This window comes from Heloderma suspectum, chromosome 6, assembly GCF_057233095.1.
Source record: "Heloderma suspectum isolate Gila_16-S chromosome 6, 16-S_ref, whole genome shotgun sequence".
In the NCBI taxonomy this organism is placed as follows: domain Eukaryota; kingdom Metazoa; phylum Chordata; class Lepidosauria; order Squamata; family Helodermatidae; genus Heloderma; species Heloderma suspectum.
In genome coordinates, this window is record NC_139463.1 from 77414925 (window position 1) to 77436431 (window position 21507).

Below are 21507 nucleotides of genomic sequence, written 5' to 3' on the forward strand. Positions count from 1 at the left end.
CATTTAGGTGCACTGACATGTTTGTGAGGGTTTGTGTCCAGGAGAGGGAAGTGCAAATGATATTCAGTTAATCTCTGTCCCTTCCATCCACTGATGGCCCTGTGGTTGAAGAACGAGTTTGCCGGTGCCCCCAGGTGACCTCTCAGAGGATCCCAGAAAAACAGATTGCTACTATAGAATTCTTTCATGACGACTCGTATTGTGCCACTGTTGAAATCATGTAAGCCTCCCCAACCTGGCCAGCTCTTTTGAAAAATCATTTTTAACTAGCATTGGTGGTGTGAAAAGTCTTCGCTCATCCAGCTATTTCCTCTGCCTCATCTAACAGAGCCACCCTGAAGAATGGGAAGAAAGTCTGCCTGGATCCCGAGACACCATGGGTCCTGGTGATGGTGAAAGCCCTTCAGAAGGTATTTCCATAGAGCATTGTGAGGAGTTGACTGAACAATAGCTGCCTATAAAGATCCCTTTGGATCAATAGCTGCATATGAAGAGCCCTTTTAAATTAATACTTGGGCTGCAGCCTTATGCACAGTTCACTGTTGATGTACAAGGAAAGGCTGTAGCTCAGTAATGGAGCCCCTGATTTGCACGGAAGCAGTCCCAGGTTCAAGCCCTTGCATCTTCAGAGAGGGTGGAGAACACTCCTAGTTGAAACCCTGGATTGTCCCTGCAAGTTGGAGTGGAAAATACTATGCTAGATACACTATTAGTTTGACTTGGTATAACATAGCTTCGTATTTCTGTAAATGAAAATTTAATCAGCCTGTGTAGACGATTGGAACTTTGTTTTTGATAGGCCATGTTTGTACATATCGATAAGACAGGCATCGTGGTTAATAAACCATGTTGTAAATTGGTTACATGCTGGTGCATGCAGCCCATTTGCTCCTTCCTTCGCATGTGGGGTAATCAAACCAGGAAAAGGAGAGCTTCATGTGAATCGGAACCCAGAATTATGGTTCAATGCATCCAAAGAAGTCAAGATTCTTAAGCCAATGACAAACTGTCATTTAAACCTGGCTTGTTTGTTCACCATTAACCATAATCTTGTGTTTGGACAAAAACATGAAGCTCTCCCCATCTTGGCTTGTTAGGGGCTTGTGCAAAGGAAGAAGCAAAGTAGAAGTGAACAGGCAGCGTTAACCAGCGCACAGCTCATTCACATTGCGGTTAATTAATCCCGGATTTATTTCACATATAGTCCACAATAGTGGTACAGTGGTTAGAATCTCAGACTATGAAGACCCAGGGTCAAATCCCCACCCATCCATGAAGCTCTGTGGGTGACCTTGGGACTTTTATTTTCCAACTGTTGGTGCTAGTGAGCTTAAGTTTTGTTTTGTTTTAATTGTAGTTCTGTAAACTTGAGGGTTACCTTGAGAATGCTGATACCTCCTTGTTTCTCAGTGGGCCCTGTTTTGGCTACAGTTCCATCATCACTCACCACCTGGGTTTGCTATTAGAAGTGGTAGGCACTGAATTGTGTGCCTGCAGACCATATCCCAGGACGTTTATGAATTGCTTTCTCTGTAGATCAACTATAAATATATATGCCAAACATAATGTTTACCTAGCCAGAACACCTCCTTACAGATATCAAGAGATTCATAGTTCATGTCACTAGTCCCTTTGACTACAGGCTGGCAACATGCAGCTCATGAAGTACATCTGTGACTCTAGTTGGGAGCAGGAAGTAGATGGAAGAGAAAGTTCAGATTTTGATGAGGCAATATGGAAACCATTTGTGGCTGAATTCTTTGCAGTTTTTCATGTTTTCATTTGCAACTTACATTCTCTTGTCTAGTTCTTGCTGAATATGCTGTGAAGGAGGCTTTGAACATACAACATCCACATGCCAAAGAACAGAATCTAACAGGAAGTTTTCCTGCTAATTCTACTGGATTGGAAAAAACATTGGTATAACAAGGGAGTGTATATAAAAGTAAAATAAAAGTATATACTCAGTATATATAAAAATAAAATGTTCTAATCTCAATCTATGGAGCTGATTTGTTGATTAATGTCTGGAGAATAGATTATATGCTGAATAGTCCAAAAGCCAAACTGTACTTAGACTCTGATAGGCTCTGAAAGGAGGGGATCATCCCAGTTCAGGTCACCCAATTTGAAAAAGTGTATCAGAGTGTTGGGAAATGTGCAGAGAAGGGCAACCAAATGACTGAGGGGTTAGAACACCCAGAATATTGCACAGTGCAACTAGGCTGATGGCTGTGCAGTATAGAAATCCATGCTGAAGTCACACTGTGGGCAGAAAGGAGGCACTGTTTTGGCAGATGGGGGTGAATCAATACAATATGATCCCCATAACAGGCTTAGGGAACATCCCTGTCCCTCTGTCAGAGGGAAAAGAAGCAGCCCCAGTGTTACTGTATTGCATTATTTTACCAATTTTAAAAAAGGGATCGGGGGGGGGGGATCTGGGAAATTACAGGCTGTTAACTTAACATCTGTTCTGGGTAAATTGGTTGAAGGCATTATTACAGATAAATTAGTAAGCATATAGAAGGACAAGCCCTGCTGAAGAAGAATCAACACGGCTTCCACAAAGGTAAGTCCTGTTTCACTAACCTTTTAGAGTTCTTTGAGAGTGTCAATAGACAGGGGTGATCTGGTAGGCATTGTTTACTTGGACTTCCTAAAGGCTTTTGACAAAGTTCCTCACCAAGGACTCCTGAGCAACCTTAGCAGTCCTCTTATGGATCAGTAACTGGTTAAAGAACAGAAAGCAGAGAGTAGGAATAAAGGGTAAATTCTACAAACTGGGAGAATGGGCATCTAGATGGCAAATGAGGTTCAATGAAAGCAAGTGTAAAGTAATGCATGTTGGAGCAAAAAATCCCAACTTCAAGTATAGCCTAATGGGATCTGAGCTAGCAGTGACCGACCAGGAAAGAACTCTTGGAGTTGGACAGCTCAGTGAAGATATCAACACAGTGGCTGCTGTAAAAAAAGGCAAGCTCCATGTTAGGCATAATCAGAAAAGGAATTGAGAATAAAACTGCCGATATTGTACTGCTCCTAGTTACAACAGCTGGTATTATTTAGTTTGGAAAAAAGGAGGATAAGGGGAGACATGATAGAGGTCTACAAAATTATGCATGGTGTGGAGAATGTGGATATTTTTCTTCCTCTCTCAAATTACTAGAACCCAGGGTCATCCTATGAATTCGATTGGTGAGGGATTTAGGACAGATAAAAGGAAGGACTTCACACAGCACATAGTTAAACTACAAGATGCAGCGATGGCCACCAACTTGGATGGCTTTAAAAGGGCGTTGGACAAATTCTTGGAGGAAAAGGCTGTCAATGTCTTGATGGCTATGTGCTACCTCGAGTACCAGAGGCAGTGAGCCTATGTACACCACTTCCTGGGGAACATGGGTGGGAGGGTGCTGTTGCGCTCATGCCCTGCTTGTGGGTTCCAGGTGGACAGCTGGTTGGCCACTGTGTGAACAGAATGCTGGACTAGATGGACCCTTGGTCTGATCCAGCATGGCTTTTCTTATGTTCTTATGTAAACCCACCTTGGGGATTATTCTGGCTCAAAAGACAGGATATAAATCAATATAACAAATCGGGATGCTTGTCCTGTAAAGCAGCAATGTTCTAAAACAAACTACATCTCCTAACAACTGTGCATTCCCTAAGAAGTATAAGGCAGGCAGCTCCAGGTGCCTAGATGTCTTTGGCCAGAACAGCAGTGGTCTCTAGCGGGGCTTCACACAAACACAAAAGGAGAAGAAAAACAGATGAAAATTTTGGAACCATGAGAGTTTGAGGGGACCTTCGGGATCTTCTAGTCCAACCCTTTGCTCATTGCAGGCGCTGCAATGCAAGATACAACTACAGCATCCTTTTTCATCTTGGTCCTGTCTTCTATGGTATTGTCCACCTCCTCCTAGCTTTGTGTCATATGCAAATTTGATAAGCAACCCCTCTAAAAACGTGCTACGCGGTGTTACTTAGGATTCTAAGAACTCTGCTGGATCAGACCACAGGTCTATCTACTCCCTTGTCCTTCTTTCTCTGGTGTGATGGCCAGCTAGAAGCCTTCAGAAAGCCCTTGTGTTTTGTTGTTCCCCAGTCACCAGTATTCAGTGGTACACTTGATTCTGCCTACAGAGTTTCTCTATAGCTACAATGATGAATAGCCATGCAGTTAACTAATCTTTTAAAGTCATCCAAAGTAGCGGCCATCCCAAATTTATGGCCACTAGAGATGTTGGGAAATCTACAGTGGAACCAAATGAGTTTGGATTTTCAAAAATCCCATTGGCAGTGCACTGGCTTTTCCCGTTGGGAGGATTCCGCAGCCTTTCGGAACGGCATTCTAACGTTCCCAACATATATGTAAATTTCATCATAGAAAAATATGCAAAATAAAAACCAGGCCAAAATGCACATTTCCACCATAGGCTAAAGCCTGAAATGTGCATTTTGGGGGAATTTGTGCATTTTAACATGTGCAAATTTGTACAAATTCAGAAACTAAAAAGATCCGATTGCATAGATGGGTGGATGATGGAACGGAAGGCACTGGACAATCTGCAAAACAGATGAAACAGATTTTACACGATCTGTACATCCCTAATGGCCGCAAGTTCCATAGATTAGGTTCCCACTTGTGTAAAGTAGTACTTCTGATATGTCCTGAATATACACTTAATAAATGTCATTGGATGACTCCAAGTTAAGAACATAAGAAGCGCCATGTTGGCTCAGACCAAGGGTCCTTCTAGTCCAGCACTGTTCACACAGTGGCCAACCAGCTGCCTGTGGGGAACCAACAAGCAGTGCATTAGCACCCTCCCACCCATTTTCCCCAGCAACTGGTGTACATAGGCATACTGCCTCTGATACTGGAGGTAGCATATAGCCATCATGATAGTAGCCATTGATAGCCTTGTCCTCCATGAATTTGACCAATCCACATTTAAAGACATCCAAACTGGTAGCCATCACAAATTGGTTCCCGTCAAGTTCTAGACAAATCTTTCTCTTTTGTCTTTTGCCATACTGTGTGTAACCGTAGAAACCTCTACCCTGTCCCCTCCCTCTGGTAGTCTTTTTTCCCTAAATTAAAAAACTTTCCAAACCACTTTTATCTTTTTCTACTAGGAAATATGTTCTGACCCTTCAATCATTTGGTTGCCCTTCTCTGCACCATTTCCCAGCACTTCGATAACCTTTTTAGATGGGATAACCAGAACAATATATCACATTCCAAAAGTGAACACAGCGGAGTTGAGATTTTCACTGAACTATCCAGAAGAACCCTGTCAAGAATGACGGCCTGTTTTCCACCATAAGATTAGGCCAGACGGTCACATCTGATATAACCACCTAGAATTGTGTGTTACCAAGAGGCTCCTTTGCCCTCCGCGCGAGGCGAGGTGCAGTCTCTGCCAATTGGGGAGTGACAACAGCTGGAGTTGGTGGGGAGTTCCAGCCTCTTGAAAGCAAGGGCAGTCCCCCTGGGTGCTGAACTGGTGATTGGCTAAAGGAAAATCTGCCCTGGGTTGCCAGGGTTGGGCTTTAAAAGAGGGCTGAGGTAGAGGCATGGGGTCTCCCTTCGTCTAGATGGTTCTATACCTGCAGATGGCCAATTGCTATCCAGAGATCCATACTTAGGTGAGTAAGGATACGCCAGGTAGCTTTATTATTTTGGCTTGAGTGTGCATTCACAAAGCTGTCTTTTTATAGTTAAGTGATTTGGCTTTGTACCCTCTTGTGCAAGTTGCTACTTCTATTCTTCCCTTTCCCTCCACCCCTTTATTTTGATCTTAATAACCTTTATCCAACTTTTAGTTGGTGTGATCCCTCTGCATAACCTCTGTGCTAATTTCACTGCCTCTTGGCTTAGGAGGGTGGCTACTGGGTATATTGGGGGACTGGAAGGGGTTTGGAAGGTGAGCTGGGATCAGGTCCTGAGCAGTCCTACCTCACAGGGAGGTTGGGGCTGGTCCTGGCAGCTTGATCCTACCTTCACAAACCCCAAGATCTCTTTCCTGGTTGGGCCCCTCCTGTTGAGATCCTATCAGCGTCTAAGTGAATACTGGATTTTGAACTATTCAGCGTGTAATGTATTCTCCAGACATTAATCAACAAATCAGCTCGACACATTGAGATTAGAACCTTTTATTTTTATATATACTGTGTGGCACTCCTTTGTTATACCAATAATATTTTTTCCAATCTAGAAGAATTAGCAGGATAACTTCCTGTTGGATTCTGTCCTGGCATTGGACGCTGTAATGTATGTTCAAAGCCTCCTTCACAGCTTACTGCTGATTCTGCAGGAGCCAGACAAAAGAATATAGGTTGCATATGAAAACATGAAAAGCTGCAAAGAATTCAGCCACTAATGGTTGTCATATCTCCTCAACAATATCTGAACTTTCTGTTCCATCTACTTCATGCTCCCAGCTAGAGTCACAGATGTACTTCATGAGCCGCATGTTGCCAGCCTGTAGTCAAAGGGACTAGTGACATGAACTGTGAATCTCTTGATATGTGTAAGGAGGTGTTCTGGCAATGTCAGCCTTATGCTTGGCATATCTATTGATAGTTGATCCACAGATAAAGCAATTCATAAAAGTCCCAGGGTATGGTCTGCAGGCACACAATTCAGTAACCTTGCTGAAGCTAAGCAGGACTGGGCCTGGTCAGTGCCTGCCTTTCATAGCCACTCCAAATAACAAACTCAGATGGTGAATGCTGATGGAACCATAGCCAAAACACAGCCAGCTGAGAAACAAGGAGGTATCGGCATGCTCAAGGGAACCGTCACGTTTGCAGAAGTACTAAATTAAAAAACCCAACCCTATGGGGACAAAAATTCTCCAAAACAGCTCATTGGTACTGTCAGTTGGAAAATAAAAGGCCCAAGGTCAACCACTGAGCTTCATGGCTGAGTGGGGATTTGAACCTGGGTCTTCATAGTGTGAGATTCTAACCACTACACCACTATTGTGGACTATATGTGAAATAAATACAATTATGTTACCTATCACTATTAACTGACACCTGTTGCAATAGACTTTGATGAATAAGAGCATAGACATTGACCGCAATCACATTTAATGATGAACCAGAAATCCTGGATTAATTAACTGCAACGGGAATGCACTGTGTGCTGGTGCATGCTACCTGTTCACTTCTACTTTGCTTCTTCCCTTGCACAAGTCCCTAAACAAACCAGGAAGAGGAGAACTTCATGTGATTGAACCTAGCCCATTTATAACATGGTTTATTAACCACAATTCTTGGCTTATCGTTATGTACAAACATGGCCTATTAAAAACAACATTGCAATCAGACATGTAGGCTGCTGAAATTTTCATTTAGAAAAATAAGCAGGTACCTCATATCAAGTCAACTAAGAGCGTACCTAGCATAGCATTTTCCACCCTGACTGGCAGAGGCACTCCAGGGTTTCAGGTAGGGGTGTTCCCTAGCCCTGTCTGGAGATGCAAGGGTTTGAACCTGGGGCCTCTGCTGAGCAAAGCAGATGCTCCATTACTGACCTACAGCCTTTCCTTGTACTCCAGCAAGAGTGAACTGTGCATACGGCTGCAGTTCTTATGCACAGGGCTCTTCATAGGCAGCTATTGATCCAAAGGGCTCTTTATAGGCAGCTATTGTTCAGTCAACCCCTTCACAATGCTCTATGTAACTACCTCCAGAATACTGTCCACAATGTCCCAGATCCATGATGCGGTGGGATCCAGGCAGACTTTCTCCCCATTCTTCAAGGTGGCTCTGTTAGATAAGGCAGAGGAAACAGCTGGATGAGCAAAGAGCTTTCACAAAGCCAATGCTAGTTAAAAATGATTTTTCAAAAGAGCTAGCCAGGTTGGGGATGCTTACATGACTTCAATAACGGCACAGTGAGGCCCCTCGGAGACAAATTTTACATCACCAATGAGACTTGGTTCAATCATCTCAGAGGTCACCTGGGGGCACTGGCAATGTAATTCTCTAGTCACAGGGGCAGCTGTGGATGGAAAGGACAGAGATTCACCAAATATCATTTCACCTCTCCCTCCAGGACACAAACCCTCACAAACATGTGAGTGTACCTAACTGCCCAAGGGAATGCAAGACAATCCCCCACTGACAGATGCAGGGTTTGCATTTAAAACCGGGAGTGGGGAGGGGGTGGGAGATTTCTGTTTTTTTTAATCTAGCATGTTTCATATTAGGAGTACATTTTTAAGCACAGATGCATGCAGAGAACTACACATACATACACCCCACCCCACCCCCCCACCCCCGGAATTGTAGCTGTAGCTCTATAATCCGCCTCCTAGTCTTTATCTGAGCCAGGACTCAGCCTGTTTTTAACCCAGGGCTTAAATGCACAGCATGCAGGGGATTCTAACTTCCTTTTACTTCAGTGTAAGTGTGTGCCTCCCCCCTGATCCAGATTGGGACCTCCACACATAGGTAGGGTGTGTGAAACCTTCCCACCCAGTTGTTTCCATCCCTAAATTCAGCCCTCCTGAACGGGGCTAAAAAGAGAAAGAAAAACTCCATCTGATGTTTAACCCATACATAAACACCCATGAGTGGTGGTCCCAAGTCAGATCGATGCCCAGCATGTTTAAGTAAAGTAAAAAAGCAACAACCTAGGATCAGCTACATGCCACTCATACTGCTTCACAGAGCTGGTCTGAAGATATGATAAGGAAGCATCATATAAACTGCTTTGACTCCCTGCAGGAAGCAACGGATAAAAACACGTAACAAATCAAGTCCCTGGATTATATGAGTATGGATTATTCCAGGGGCCCCAGGGAATTCGAGATACTGCTGTGAGCACTGCAACAAAATGCCCAATTAGTGGGTCACCGCTGTGGCATCTACCTTTGGCACCTATGGGTCTTAGGCTGTGTCTTATTCAGCAAAAACTTTTGTGTCTATTGGTCTCTGCAACGTCTCTTTAATAAGGGATTATCTAAATCACCTAATTGCTGAAAGTGCAATACAAGTAATGCTTTTCAACATATGTTCTGCCAATGTCCAGTGGTTGCTTCTTTTGGGGAGGAGAGTATTACAGAGAAAAAGTTTGTACTGGAACAGTCTTCGATATTCATTGATGTATATGCTCTTTTAAATTATTTACCAGCTTTGTGGAAATTAGCAAATGGTCAGCATAAATGGATTTTCTGCACCTTTGGTGTGGGGGGATCTCCAGGAACCAGGTGGAGGGGCCTTCCTCTTGCAGAAGGCACATCCGGGACGCAACCCATGACACTGCTCCATTTATTACACTGACCTCCAAGGTCCCTTCTGACTTTTTTATCCTACCTCTCGCCAAGGAGCTCAAAGTGGGTGCATACTGTTCTCTGCTCCCACTGAATCCTCACAGCTATCCTGTGAGGTACAGAGTGCCCATGGCTGATCAATGGTGACTGGGCAGGAGGGGGGATTATTATTATTTATTACATTTCTATACTGTCCAATAGCCGAAGTCGTCTGTGGGGCTTATAAACATGAAAACCATAAAATACAACCTTATAAAACATGAAACCATTGACGTTTAAAAGCGAAGAAACCGAGGTGAAAGAAAGAAAAAGAAGGAAGGAAGGAGGTGGTGTGTTGGGGTAGCATCAAAGCTAGTCCATTGAAAGAGTGGGACCTAAGGTCGCCCCGACTAAAAGCTCATTCATTTCAATAGGTCTACTCCACGTAAGACTAGCACTGGATACTACCCTCAATGTATATTACTCGTTCCGTGCCTAGACGACAGGGCAATTTTTGTCCCTGCCGCGCAGAGCGCGCGGTTTTCCTGGCAAGCTGGCCGCAGCTTTCTGCGCGGGGGGGTCGCTCGCCGTCGTCCGCGGAGCTTCCCAGGCACCTCGGCCCCCTTTTCAACCGGCGGACGGGGAGCGTGGCTGCGTTCCTCCGCCTCCTCCCGCCCCTGGACCGGAGGCAAAGCGAAGACGAAAGCGACGCCCGCTCCTCCGCCGGTTCTGCGCCCCGGCCCGCCCGTGGGCTGCTTTACCCCGGCTGTGCGAGCCCCTCCCGGCGAAGGCGAAGAGAGCGAGGAGGAGCAGGGAGCGCGCGCAGGGGCCTCGCCGACACCGGCTCATGCTGGGCTCCGTCCGGGGCGGCAGGGCGCGCTGACCGGCTCCCTCCCTCCCGGGGCCTTTTATTCGCTCCTCGAGCGACGGCGAGTCAGGGCCGCGCGGGCAAGTCCCGCCCCGTCGGGCGGCCCTCGCGTGGGGGAGCCCAGGCCGGCCGGGGGTGTCCGGCGCTCGCGAGGGAAGGCGGGGCCGGAGCCCGCGGCCGGGGCCCAGGAGGAGCGGGGCGGAGCGGCCTTAAAAGGGCGGCCACGTGTACCAGTTCATCCGCGAAGAACACGACTAACATTTCCCCACCACCACCACCCCCCTCGTTCCATGCTATGAAACGCTGCGTCCCCAATACCTCGCAGGAGCGGGCCACGCATGGCCCTCCAGATGTCTTGGCCAACAATTCCCGTGATCCCTAACCTTTAGCCATGCTGCCTGTGGCTGATGGGAGTTGTAGGCCAACAATCCTAAGGCATCTGAAGTTGCTCGTTTGCCATCCCTGACTGCGGGGGCGGGGGGGGGGGGTTGGTAGAAAAAAATATTCTGAGCATGTGCACTTTCACCTTCAAACCTCACGTAAACCATAGCAATGCAGAAATAAAACTGAGCTTGCCCTGATCCTAAGCACATTTACTTGGGGATAAATAACATTTTAATGTGGAAAAGGATAATATATTTTTAAAGTATTTTTTAAAAAACAATGAGCATCTGTCACCATGTACTTGCCCATCCAGCTGCCCGCAACTATAAAATATTTCCTGAAATAAGAAGGGAAGGATGCTCCAGCAACTGGCATCAGCTCCAGTGGGCCACGGTATGCTCATGCTGGCCCAGGTGCTGCTGCCCTGCCTGTTTGCTGCTGCCCCATCACCAATCCCTGGGTGGTCATTTGCGCCCCGCCCCCCAACTGCAGGGCCCTGGACCATGGCCCTGAGCTCCAGCACTAGCTGCACCACTGTATGCACTGAATGCATCCAAGCCAACCTGGAGCTGGTTTGCCATTGCCATTGCGCGAACGCTCACCAGGGACCCAGGCTGAGGTTCCCTGACAAAGCACAAGAAGGATAGACGTATTTACAAACTGGTGAGTCCTGGTCAAAAATTATGACCTGGCTTGCATCTCATGGTAAGTGATGTCGTTCCAGGGTTATCCAAGGGTTGTTTAACTCTCAAGTAACCCACAGTGCCCAGGTGTGCACAACACAACAAGCCTGTATATTCAAAATGGTGGTCAGTACATGTCAGGGAACCCCACGGGTGAATTGACCCACAGTGGCCTATGATGATGTGGAAACTTCCCCTACATGAACACAGGGAAGGTGGGGAAGGAGGAACACATTCCTAATGCCTGAAAGCTGGGTGCAGTTTCCAGACGGGCAGCTCCTAGCGCTACTGTTCTGAACTCATTGTGCAGCCTTTCCACCTTTTCTTCCATTCCATAATGGGTTTTCCGCAGTAAGAAAAAGATGGAAGAAGTGGTGGGAAACCACGAGAGGGTTATGAGTAAGGGGATGTCATCTGGCCCCTCTGTAAATTCCTGTGAATGGGGCAGGGTGGTGGCTTAAAAAGAGCCTTGTCTGGAAGCACCCTGAGGCTTTTATCGTCCTGCCTTGTTCATGGAATTTGATACAGGTGGTTCCAAATAACGTTCATCCTGTGAACCCCAGGGGTTTTCCCACTGCTTCTTCCATCTTTTCTTGTTCCAGGAGAATACAACCCCTTAAGAAGGGACAGACAGAATTGCTACACAACGTCTTTTGATTGGCAGCACTAGGAGTCCTTTGTCTGGTGGAAGCACACAACATGGTAAGAAAAAAGACAGAAAAATGGAGTGCTTCCAGGCAGAGGGCTGCTAGTCCTACCATACAATGTGCAGCTATTCCATCTTTTCCTCCTTAACCAGTTATGTAGTGCTGGCAGGTCACACCGGGTCTTTGGTGCTGTACCTTTATTGGAGCCTGCTCCCTGCCTGCTGCTGCCCTGGGGCAGATGCAGTGGGAGGAAGGAGCAGAGGAAGGGAGTGTGGTGAGTGGCAGCTGCCTCTCGCTGACCAAGCAGAGCCAGTCAGACAAAGGGGGCGAGAGAGGGAGCCTTGGAGCTCTGGGGCTCCAAGGTCATCTGCTCCCCTCCTCAGCAGGGGAGGAAGGAGAAAAGAGGCAGAAGGGAACAAAGCCACCTTCCCTCTCCACGGCAGCCCCTATTCCCCTCCTCAGCCCTCGGCTTCTCCACCTTCCACCCCCTGAGCAGCCGCCACGCCTCGCAACTCCACCGTCCCCAGCCAGCCCCTCAGCTTCCTGCGCCTTTTCCCACCCTGCTGCCCATCCCCGCTCCATGTGGGGGTGCCTGCCCAATGGGCTGTGTGGGGTTTGCCACCGTTCCCTCCTCTTCCTCTGCCCTCATCGCCCTTCAGCACCAGCTACCAGCTCAGGGATGCTGGCCACGGAGCAGGAGGCAGGGGGTGGGGCTGCTGCAGCCATTGTCTGTCACTGGTGCTTATGCATGGGCTTTGCTGTGTGTGGGAGAGGGATTCTAGTGGGCTTGATGTACAGACGTTAGCAGGGGATCATGTTTTAGCACCATGAAGTGAAAAATTTTCACCTGTTTGTTTGCACATCGAGTTTGTCCTTCAAGGCGCAGGAGGGGGCCTGGGTTGGATCCAACCACTCTGGTTGATGGGAGGATCCTAGGCTTGTTTACTCAGAAGTAAGTCCCAATGTGTTCAATGGAGTTAACTTCCCTAGTGACTGTAGTTATGCTTGTAGCCGTAACACTAAAAGCATTCTGAAATGTAAAGAAAAAATATCAACAGATACCTGGAAGAGAGGAAGACTGGTGGATCTCCACATTTTAGGGCTCTTTGACTCCTTCTTGTATTGCTGGGTCATACTGTCACCTTGATGGAAGAAATCTAAACTAAGTCCTTCCTGAACACCCTCCCCCCCCCCACACACACAATCTTCTGGCATCTTAGGCCTTTCTTATGTTGTGTTGGTGGTACTGGAGCTGCTGCAATGGGTTTGTCATACCTTTGTCTTTAAAACAAAATCATGAAGAATAAATTGCCCATATCCTGCCCAGCTATATAGAGGGGGTGTTGGATCAAGCTTTATGCTGGATCAGTTGCACTGATGGAAGTGGACTTCCATTCCCTCTCCTTCCCATGGCATCCGCTCCAGCTCCCTGAAAATGCTACAAAGTGAGGAGACCCTGCTGAATGGGGTGATCTGTGGCATGTGGGTGGGGGGAATCCCCCCAAATGGGCAGAGGAACCTTGTGAGTGGAGCCCTTCCTCTAAGGGTAGGCAGTTCCTGAATCCAATGACCAACAGAGAGAGAGAGAGAATATGGAATCCCATGAAGATTTGAGTCTGGCAACAATGAACATACATGGAAAGACACTGGTTAAATTAAAGGGAGGAAATAATATTCAAGCCAGTGGATAAAGCTTGGGCAATAGTAGTGACGAACAATATCTCCATACACATTGGAGGCCCACCAATAGCTAGGAAATAGAGCACAGAACCAGAAATGCGATGTGGAACATTTTGGAGGAGTGTTTGAATTAAAGGACTGAAGGAACATGAGTTTTTATAAATAGACATAAGAATTGGTTTCAGAGGTCTAGCTTTTGTTTAACTTAATGCTTGTTTAATGAGAACACCTTAGTCTTCCATGTCTTGAAGCCACTAGCTATTGCACAGTGTACCTTCTTGGGTGGTGTCTGTAGGGAACAATTTGCTACTTTAAATGTAACCAGGGAACAAGAAGCAAGTCTGAGTTTTTGCTGCCAGCTGGGAAGGAGCAGCCTTGGGAAAACTTCAAAGGTATGCTGTTTGCTTTGGGGACATGATACTTCTTTAAAGATAGCCACTGTCTGCCAGGGTGCCTGCTTTTCTTAGCATACGTATTTCTGAATAAAATGTTATCACAAAAACACTGTGGCTGGGTTGACACTTAACGCTAAGCCATGATGGGTTGCTAACCACTAGACTCGTAGATTGTGCAAACGGCCGACTGTGCCCATTCTGCAGAGTGTGGGTTCTCAGAGTGGGGTGTCTGGGCAGATTAACCCATTGTGGGTGGCAGAAACTTCCCACAGATGACACACAAACCCATCATGGGTTCCCCCAGAAAATAAGTCATCATGGCTTAGTGCGTTGTATGAACCCAGCCTCTAAGGCTCCAGTAATCTCCCCTCCCAAGGGGACTCACTGTGGAAATTCTAGGGAGCTTGAGGAAAAGGTATTGATTGTTTCTGAAGAAATTGCAGGCAATACAAAAGCCATTGTCTGTGGTACTTAATTTGCAGCTGCTGTTCCACAAAACAGAAAGACATCCAAGTCCATATTGCAGTCAACAGCCAATGACCATCTTTGTTTAGAAGGCTCTTTAGAAACTTCCCTGCTTGCAACCATGGGCATCCACTGCTAGGGAAAAGGGGGTGCAACTGCCCCCCCCCCCAATTCCAGTCATGGCATCATTCTGAGAGCGGCAGCAGTGGCTGCCCATGCCCTCTCTACTTTCAGTTTCCAGCCACACAGGCAAGGCTCAGGACAGGGTGGGATATCAGTAAATTAAAGGCAGGAGGGAGTGATGCCCTCAGGTTTAACTGGCACTGTGGGGGAGCACCTCGTACCGCAAAGAGGTAGTAGAATCATAGAATCATAGAATAGTAGGGTTGGAAGGGGCCTACAAGGCCATCGAGTCCAACCCCCTGCTCAGTGCAGGAATCCAAGTCAGAGCATCCCTGACAGATGGCTGTCCAGCCTTGTCTTAAATGCCTCCAGTGTGAGAGAGCCCACCACCTCCCTAGGTCATTGGTTCCATTGTCGTCTTGCTCTAACAGTCAGGAAGTTTTTCTTGATGTTCAGCTGGAATCTGGCTTCCTGTAACTTGAGCCCATGATTCTGTGTCTTGCACTCTGGGATGATCGAGAAGAGATCCTGGCCTTCCTCTCTGTGACAACCTTTCAAGATGAGGCCTAACCAGTGCTGAGTAGAGGGGAACTAGTACTTCCCGGGAGTAGCAGGCAGCAGGGTCCTCCCCACCAAACTAGCTCCATTATGAGAGAGCTGTGGAAATCACTGGCTTCCCATCCTGTTCCTCCTTGCATGGGCTCTTGGCTGAGTTCATTTTAATTTAAAGTGAACCAATGAGTGGTTTTCCAGGTGAGATGGAGGAAGAATACTAGAATCTATTGAAGTGGTGGTGGTGTTGCTTGACAGGACAAGCCCTGACAGTCCCAGAGTCACAAGGGAAGATTCATTCCTTTGTACACTGGATTGTTGTGGTTTAACGCCCCGACCCCCGGTAAACATGCATAGGATTGGGCTATTGATGCTGGTATGGGAAAGCAGCATAAAACTCTATGCTAAGTCAGGTCAATGATTAATGGTGCCATCCTATGGGGATGGGCTGCTGCCTCCGAACTTGGAGGCAACTGCCGATCCAATGCAGGGTGGGTGGAGCGCGGAGGGGATTGTCTCCTCTGTGCTCCGGCTGCCCTGCATTTGTGGCTAGGCAGCCGATTTTGGCTACCTAGCTACAGTGCTTTGGAGCGGGGGGCAGGGGGAGGCTGGATGACGCATAGGAAGCGTTGTACTGGCCCCTCCAAGGTCCACTTCCCTGGGAAAGCCCCCTTTTCTCCCCATCCTTGTTCATCTTCTGTCTCATACCATAACAGTAATTTATACAGTTTAGCAATAACATGTTCGTCATTTTTACACAGTGCTGTTTCAAACGCAGATTCTGTTTGTTCAAATCCACCATTTTCCTCATCTATTTTAAACCTTTCTTTAATTTCCAAATATGAAAACCACTGACATACATGACCTTCTTCCAATAGTCTTTCCCTTGATTTTAACTTATATTCCCCTTGTGACAGTTCCAATAAATAATTATATCTTATCCATTTATGCGTACTATCAAATTCTCTTCTATGCATTGCTTCTTGTGAGGATATCCAATGTGGCATTTTTTTTATAGAACCTTAATTTATATTTATTCCAAATCCTTAATACAGCCCTTCTTATATAGTGATTATTAAAATCTACATTCACTTTCGTTTTATCATACCACAAATAACCATGCCACCTGTATCTCAATTTGTGTCCTTCTAATTCTAGAAGTCTTCTATTTTTCAGTGTCACCCATTCCTTCATCCACATCAAGCAGCAGGCCAAAAAATAGGTTTTAAAATCTGGTAATCCCAAGCCACCTCTTTCCTTTGCATCTTGTAAGATTTTTATTTTAACTCCTGGTTTTTTTGCTTGCCATATAAACTTCGTTATATCTCTCTGCCACTGCTTGAAAGGTAAATCCGATGCGGAGCATTCGCCCCATTGATGCTCCAAGTTAAAAATTTATAATCCATTTTTAAGGCGATATAAGATTAAAGTACATTTTTAATTTCCTCCTGTTGCACTCTGTGTACTGCCCTCTTCTTGTACTTCAGGTTGTAAGTCTGTCCAATCTGTTCCATAAGTTCGAAGGAACTCACTTGCTTTTTGAACTGAGTTCAACTTAAATCTCTGTTCTCTGTAAGAGAAGACCACACCTTCTGGGAATTCCCATCTAAACAAGATATTTTTCTGTTTCAAGGTTGTTGTTAAAAATGCATAATCTTTTCCTCAGAAATCTTCCAGGAATTTCTTTTATGATGATAATCTCTTTGCCCACCATCTTCAGTTTAGTTTTACAGTGTTTCTGAAGAATTGAATCCCTTGTAGTTTTCTTTACAAAATGAACAATGATATCTCTGGGTAGACCTTTTGTTTTTCCATATGTCGAATTCAGTCTATAAGCTCGATCTATTTCCATTATTTTCTCTTCTTTACTCAAAAAGGCTGCTATGGTCTTTACCAATTCCATTCTGAGGTCAGGTTCTTCATTGCCATAACCTTCCGTGACTCCTCTAAAATGTAACAAGCGTTCTTTGTAGGGGTGGATGAAAATCACTTACCTGTCCTCGAAGATTTCCCGCGGTGGGGGGAGGCGCTTCGTTGCTCCCCCCGCGAAGTTCAGGCCGGGGGGGGAGGCTTCCCACCTCGCCCAGCCGAAATTCAGGCCGGGGGGGAGGCTTCCCGCCTCGCCCGGCCGAAATTCAGGCCGGGGAGTAGGCGCCTCGCCCGGCCGCGAACTGAACAGTTAAAAAAAAAAAAAAACGCCCCCGTGATAGGCTACGTGACGATTAACGTGATAGGCTACGTGACGATTAACTATAGTGTTGCCCTTATTTTCGCCGTAGTCTACGTAAACATTTACGTAGACTACAGCGACCAAATAAGGAACGGGAATGGCGGCTCCCTATGGGGGCCGCCATTATCCGTACGCGCTTTTTTTTTTTTTTTTTAAGTCAACCGTGATAGGCTAAGTGACGATTTACGTAGCCTATCACGGCTGACTTTGCAAATCTAGCCGTGATAGGCTACGTTAATCGTCACGTAGCCTATCACGGGGGTGTTTTTTTTTTTTTTTCTTTTATTGCAATGGCGGCGGCGGCAGCCGGTCGAAAGATCGGCTGCCGCCCCCGCCCCTGACGAAGACCTGATGAACCGCCGGCCGGACCCGCCGCTGGGAGGGACATTCGGCAAAGGTAAGTCCCGTCCCGGGGGGGGGTGAGGGGTGCGGGGGGGTGCGGAGAATTTCTCCCCGAAACTTGTTCGGGGGGCTGAACACGTTGGCACTCGGCCCCCCAAAGTTTCGGGGAGAAATTCTCCGCCATCCCTAGTTCTTTTTCTTTAAGCTCAAACCAAGCTAAGGCATCTTGCTCACATTCTAACTCCGTGGTTACAATTTCTGCATTATTTTCCAGTACTTCCACTCTGTCATTATTTTAAATTCTTCTGTTCTTTGATTTAATGCATCATCTAATTTCTTAAATTCTTGTCTCAGTTCTTCGTGTCTTTTATCTCCTTCTTTACTTCCAATACTTGCATTTCCATCGATTTTTCTATATGTTGTTCGAAGGTACCCATCCTTTGAGAGAATAATATTTTTCCAGGGCTTGAATTCTGAAGTACAGCAGTGTTCTTTTGGAACTGCATATTTTTCCTTGAACTGTCCATTTTGTACATGGCCACACATTTTGAAAAGGCCCTGATAGTATCAGGGAAAAGGTCTACCATTTCTGGTCGATCTGGTGGCTGAGCAGTGATAAGGCCTGGGCACCAGGTCTACCAAGAGAGGTAGATCTTGTTGTTGTTCAGTCGTGTCCGACTCTTCGTGACCCCATGGACCATAGCACGCCAGGCCTTCCTGTCCTGCACTCTCTCCCGGAGCGTGCTCAAGTTCATATTCATTGCATCGGTGATGCTATCTTGCCATCTCATCCTCTGCCGTCCCCTTCTCCTTTTGCCTTCAGTCTTTCCCAGCATCAGGGTCTTTTCCAGAGAGTTTTCTCTTCGCATTAGGTGGCCAAAATATTTGAGCTTCAGCATCTGTCCTTCCAATGAGCACTCAGGGTTGATTTCCTTTAGGATGGACTGATTTGACCTCCTTGCAGTCCAGGGGACTCGTAAGAGTCTTCTCCAGCACCACAGTTCGAAAGCTTCAGAGAAATTGGTATACCAGGTCTACTCCTCTGTTGTTTCTCAGTGGGTAGACCTGGTGTCCAGACAATGTCTTTTTCACCCACAGCTGAACTCTTCCATTCTTTCCATGCCTCCCTTCACTCCTGGCATGGCCCTTTGGGCCAAAGGCCAGGACAGGGTCGAAGGGCATGGTTAGTATGAGTGTGTGTGTGTGTGACCTGCTCAGCTTGCAGCCCACTGCTAGGCTCTGCTCTACAGGCCCGGCGCAATAGATTCAGGTACCTTCACAAGAGGTTTCTTTATTTCTGCAGTAGATGAGAAAACACTGTGGAGCGGCGTGGAACACTGTCTCAGCTCTAAGGCCAACACTAAGAGAGAGTTGAAGACAGGTTCAAGAGCTGAAAGCGGCAGGGTCTGTTAAAGCTATAGATACATTACCACAACCCATTCCAACACTTAATCAATTGCACTGCCGCTACAATCAGTTTCACAGCCCCATCTGCATTTCCCTAAAATACCGACAACCCGCCACAGAGCTGTCATACGCTACTTACTCTAACACACATACACACCCTCGTGCAAATAGGAACAACAACACTGGGCTCCTTTGCAGGACTTGTGTAACCCACACTTTCTCAGCCACGGCCCTGCCTCCTGCCATATGGGTAGAATACTGACGAACTTTATCTGCACACGTCGTTAGCATATTTTTTAATGTTTATAAACTCAGAAAAAATATTAACAAGACCCGAGTTAGAGAGATCATGAACTCCTGTCTTTGCTTCTACCTTTTGTTTTTTAGTGTACATACTACTATCCAAAACCAGCTACAGGAATCTCCCAGATTTTTTTTTTAATAGGTCTGCAATTGCTTGCCCAAAAAGGCTTAACACACCCTAATTGTCGGTGTATTAACCATTGATCTGAGTTACCATAGGGTTTTATACTTGGGGGTGGGTGGGTGTTAAATGACAAAAATCCAGTGTACAGAAGGAGAGAATCTTCCCTTGTGATTCCGGGACTCTCAGGGCTTGTCCTGTCAAGCAGCACCCCACAACACACTTCTCAGATATGTTCCAGTATTGTCCATCTCACCTGGAAAACAACACATTGGTTCACTTCAGCCAGGGGCCCCTGCCAGGAGGAACAGGACGGGAAGTCAGCGATTTCCACAGCCACGGTAAGCGAGGGATGCTTTACAAGGCAGGCGCTCCCACAGGCTCCCAATTCAAAGGCCTAACAGGCCTCGATGCTCCCTCGCTGGTCCTGCCGGAAAGCCAGCCACACCGGCCCTGTCCACATTCTGCCATTTCTCTCGCAGCCCGTCTCAACTGAGCTGGATGGAATCCCACCCCACCCCTGGGTTTAATTCGCTGGCCTCCCCTGGCTGGGCCTGGCCTGCCGAGGATGCGGGGAACTGGAAGGGAGAGAGAGATGGGGGCAGGCCACGGAACATGAGGTGCTGTTACTGCTCATGTTAAGGTGCTCCCCGCAGCGCCGGATACTCGAGGGCATCCTTCCCTCCTGCCTTTAATTTTCCAACCCTTGTGGCTGGAAACTGAAAGTAGAGATAGGGCATGAGTGGCTGCTGTTGCCACTCTCAGAATGATGTCATGATTGGAATCTGGTGTGTGTGTGGGGGGGGCAGTTGCACCCCCTTGCCCCTTGGAGCGGATACCTATGGTCGCAAGGAGGGCGGTTTCTAAAGAGGCTTCTAAACAAAGAAGGCCATTGGAAGTTGATTGCAAGATGGACTTGAATGTCATTCTTTTTCGTGGAACAGCGGCCGCAAATCAAATACCACAGAAAACGGTGTTCATATTCCCTTCAATTTTTTCAGAAATAATCAGTACCATTTCTTCAAGCTCCCTGGAAGTTCCACAGTCAGTTCCCTTGAGAGGGGAGATTACTGGAGCCTTACAGGCTGGGTTCACACAACACACTAAGCCATGATGTCTTATTTTCTGGGGGAACCCATGATAGTGAACCCAATGGGCATAGTGGGTCATTTGCACAATCTACGAGCCTAGTGGTTAGCAACTCATCATGGCTTAGCGTTACGTGTAAACCCAGCCACAGTGTTTTTGTGATAACATTTTATTTTATTCACAAATACACATGCTGAGAAAAGCAGGCACCCTGGTAGACAGTGGCAATTGTTAAAGTAGTATCATGTCCCCCAAAGCAAACAAGGGACTGTTTCCTTTCCCAAGGCTGCTCCTTCCCAGCCGGCTGCAAAAACTCAGACTTGCCTCTCCTTCCCCTGTTACATTCAAAGTAGCAAATTGTTCCTTACAGACACCACCCAAGAAGGTACACTGTACAATAGTTAGTGGCTTCCAGCCATGGAAGATGAACAGGTCTCATTGAACGAGCATTAAGTTAAACTAAAGCTAGACCTGTGGAACCAGTTCTTCTGCCTGACTAAAAAAACTCATGTTCCTTCAGTCCTTTAATTCAAATGCTCCTCCAAAGTGTTCCACATAACATTTCTGGTTCTGTGCTCTATTTCCTAGCTATTGGTGGGCCTCCAGTACCTACTGATATTTTGTTCGTCATTACTATTACGCGAGCTTTATCATGGGCTTTATCGTGAGCTTGAATATTATTTCCTCCATTTAATTTAGCCAATGTCTTTCCATGTATGTTCTTGTTGCCAGACTTAATCTTAATTGGATTCCATATTCTCTCTCTCTCTCTCTCTCTCTCATACATAGCATTGTATTCAGAAACTGCCTTCTGCTAGAGGAAGGGTTCCACTCACAAGGTTTGTCTGCCCAGTTTTGGGGGATTCAACCCCAACATGCCATAGATCACCCCATTCAGCAGGGTCTCCTGACTTCATAGAATGTTCAGGGGGCTGGAGGGGATACC

General features: G+C 46.6%; 1 protein-coding gene across 1 annotated transcript; it reads right to left on the reverse strand.

Annotated features, from left to right (window-relative positions):
- Positions 1–6139: 6139 nt before the first annotated feature.
- LOC146341277 (uncharacterized) lies at positions 6140–12503 on the reverse strand. The gene is made up of 6 exons (XM_084807343.1): positions 12414–12503; positions 11088–11148; positions 10034–10348; positions 7894–8020; positions 7704–7785; positions 6140–6317 (listed from the first exon to the last, which is right to left on the reverse strand). The coding sequence occupies exons 1-6, from the start codon at positions 12501–12503 to the stop codon at positions 6306–6308; spliced, it is 687 nt and encodes a 228-aa protein (XP_084663469.1). The 3' UTR covers positions 6140–6305.
- Positions 12504–21507: the final 9004 nt, after the last annotated feature.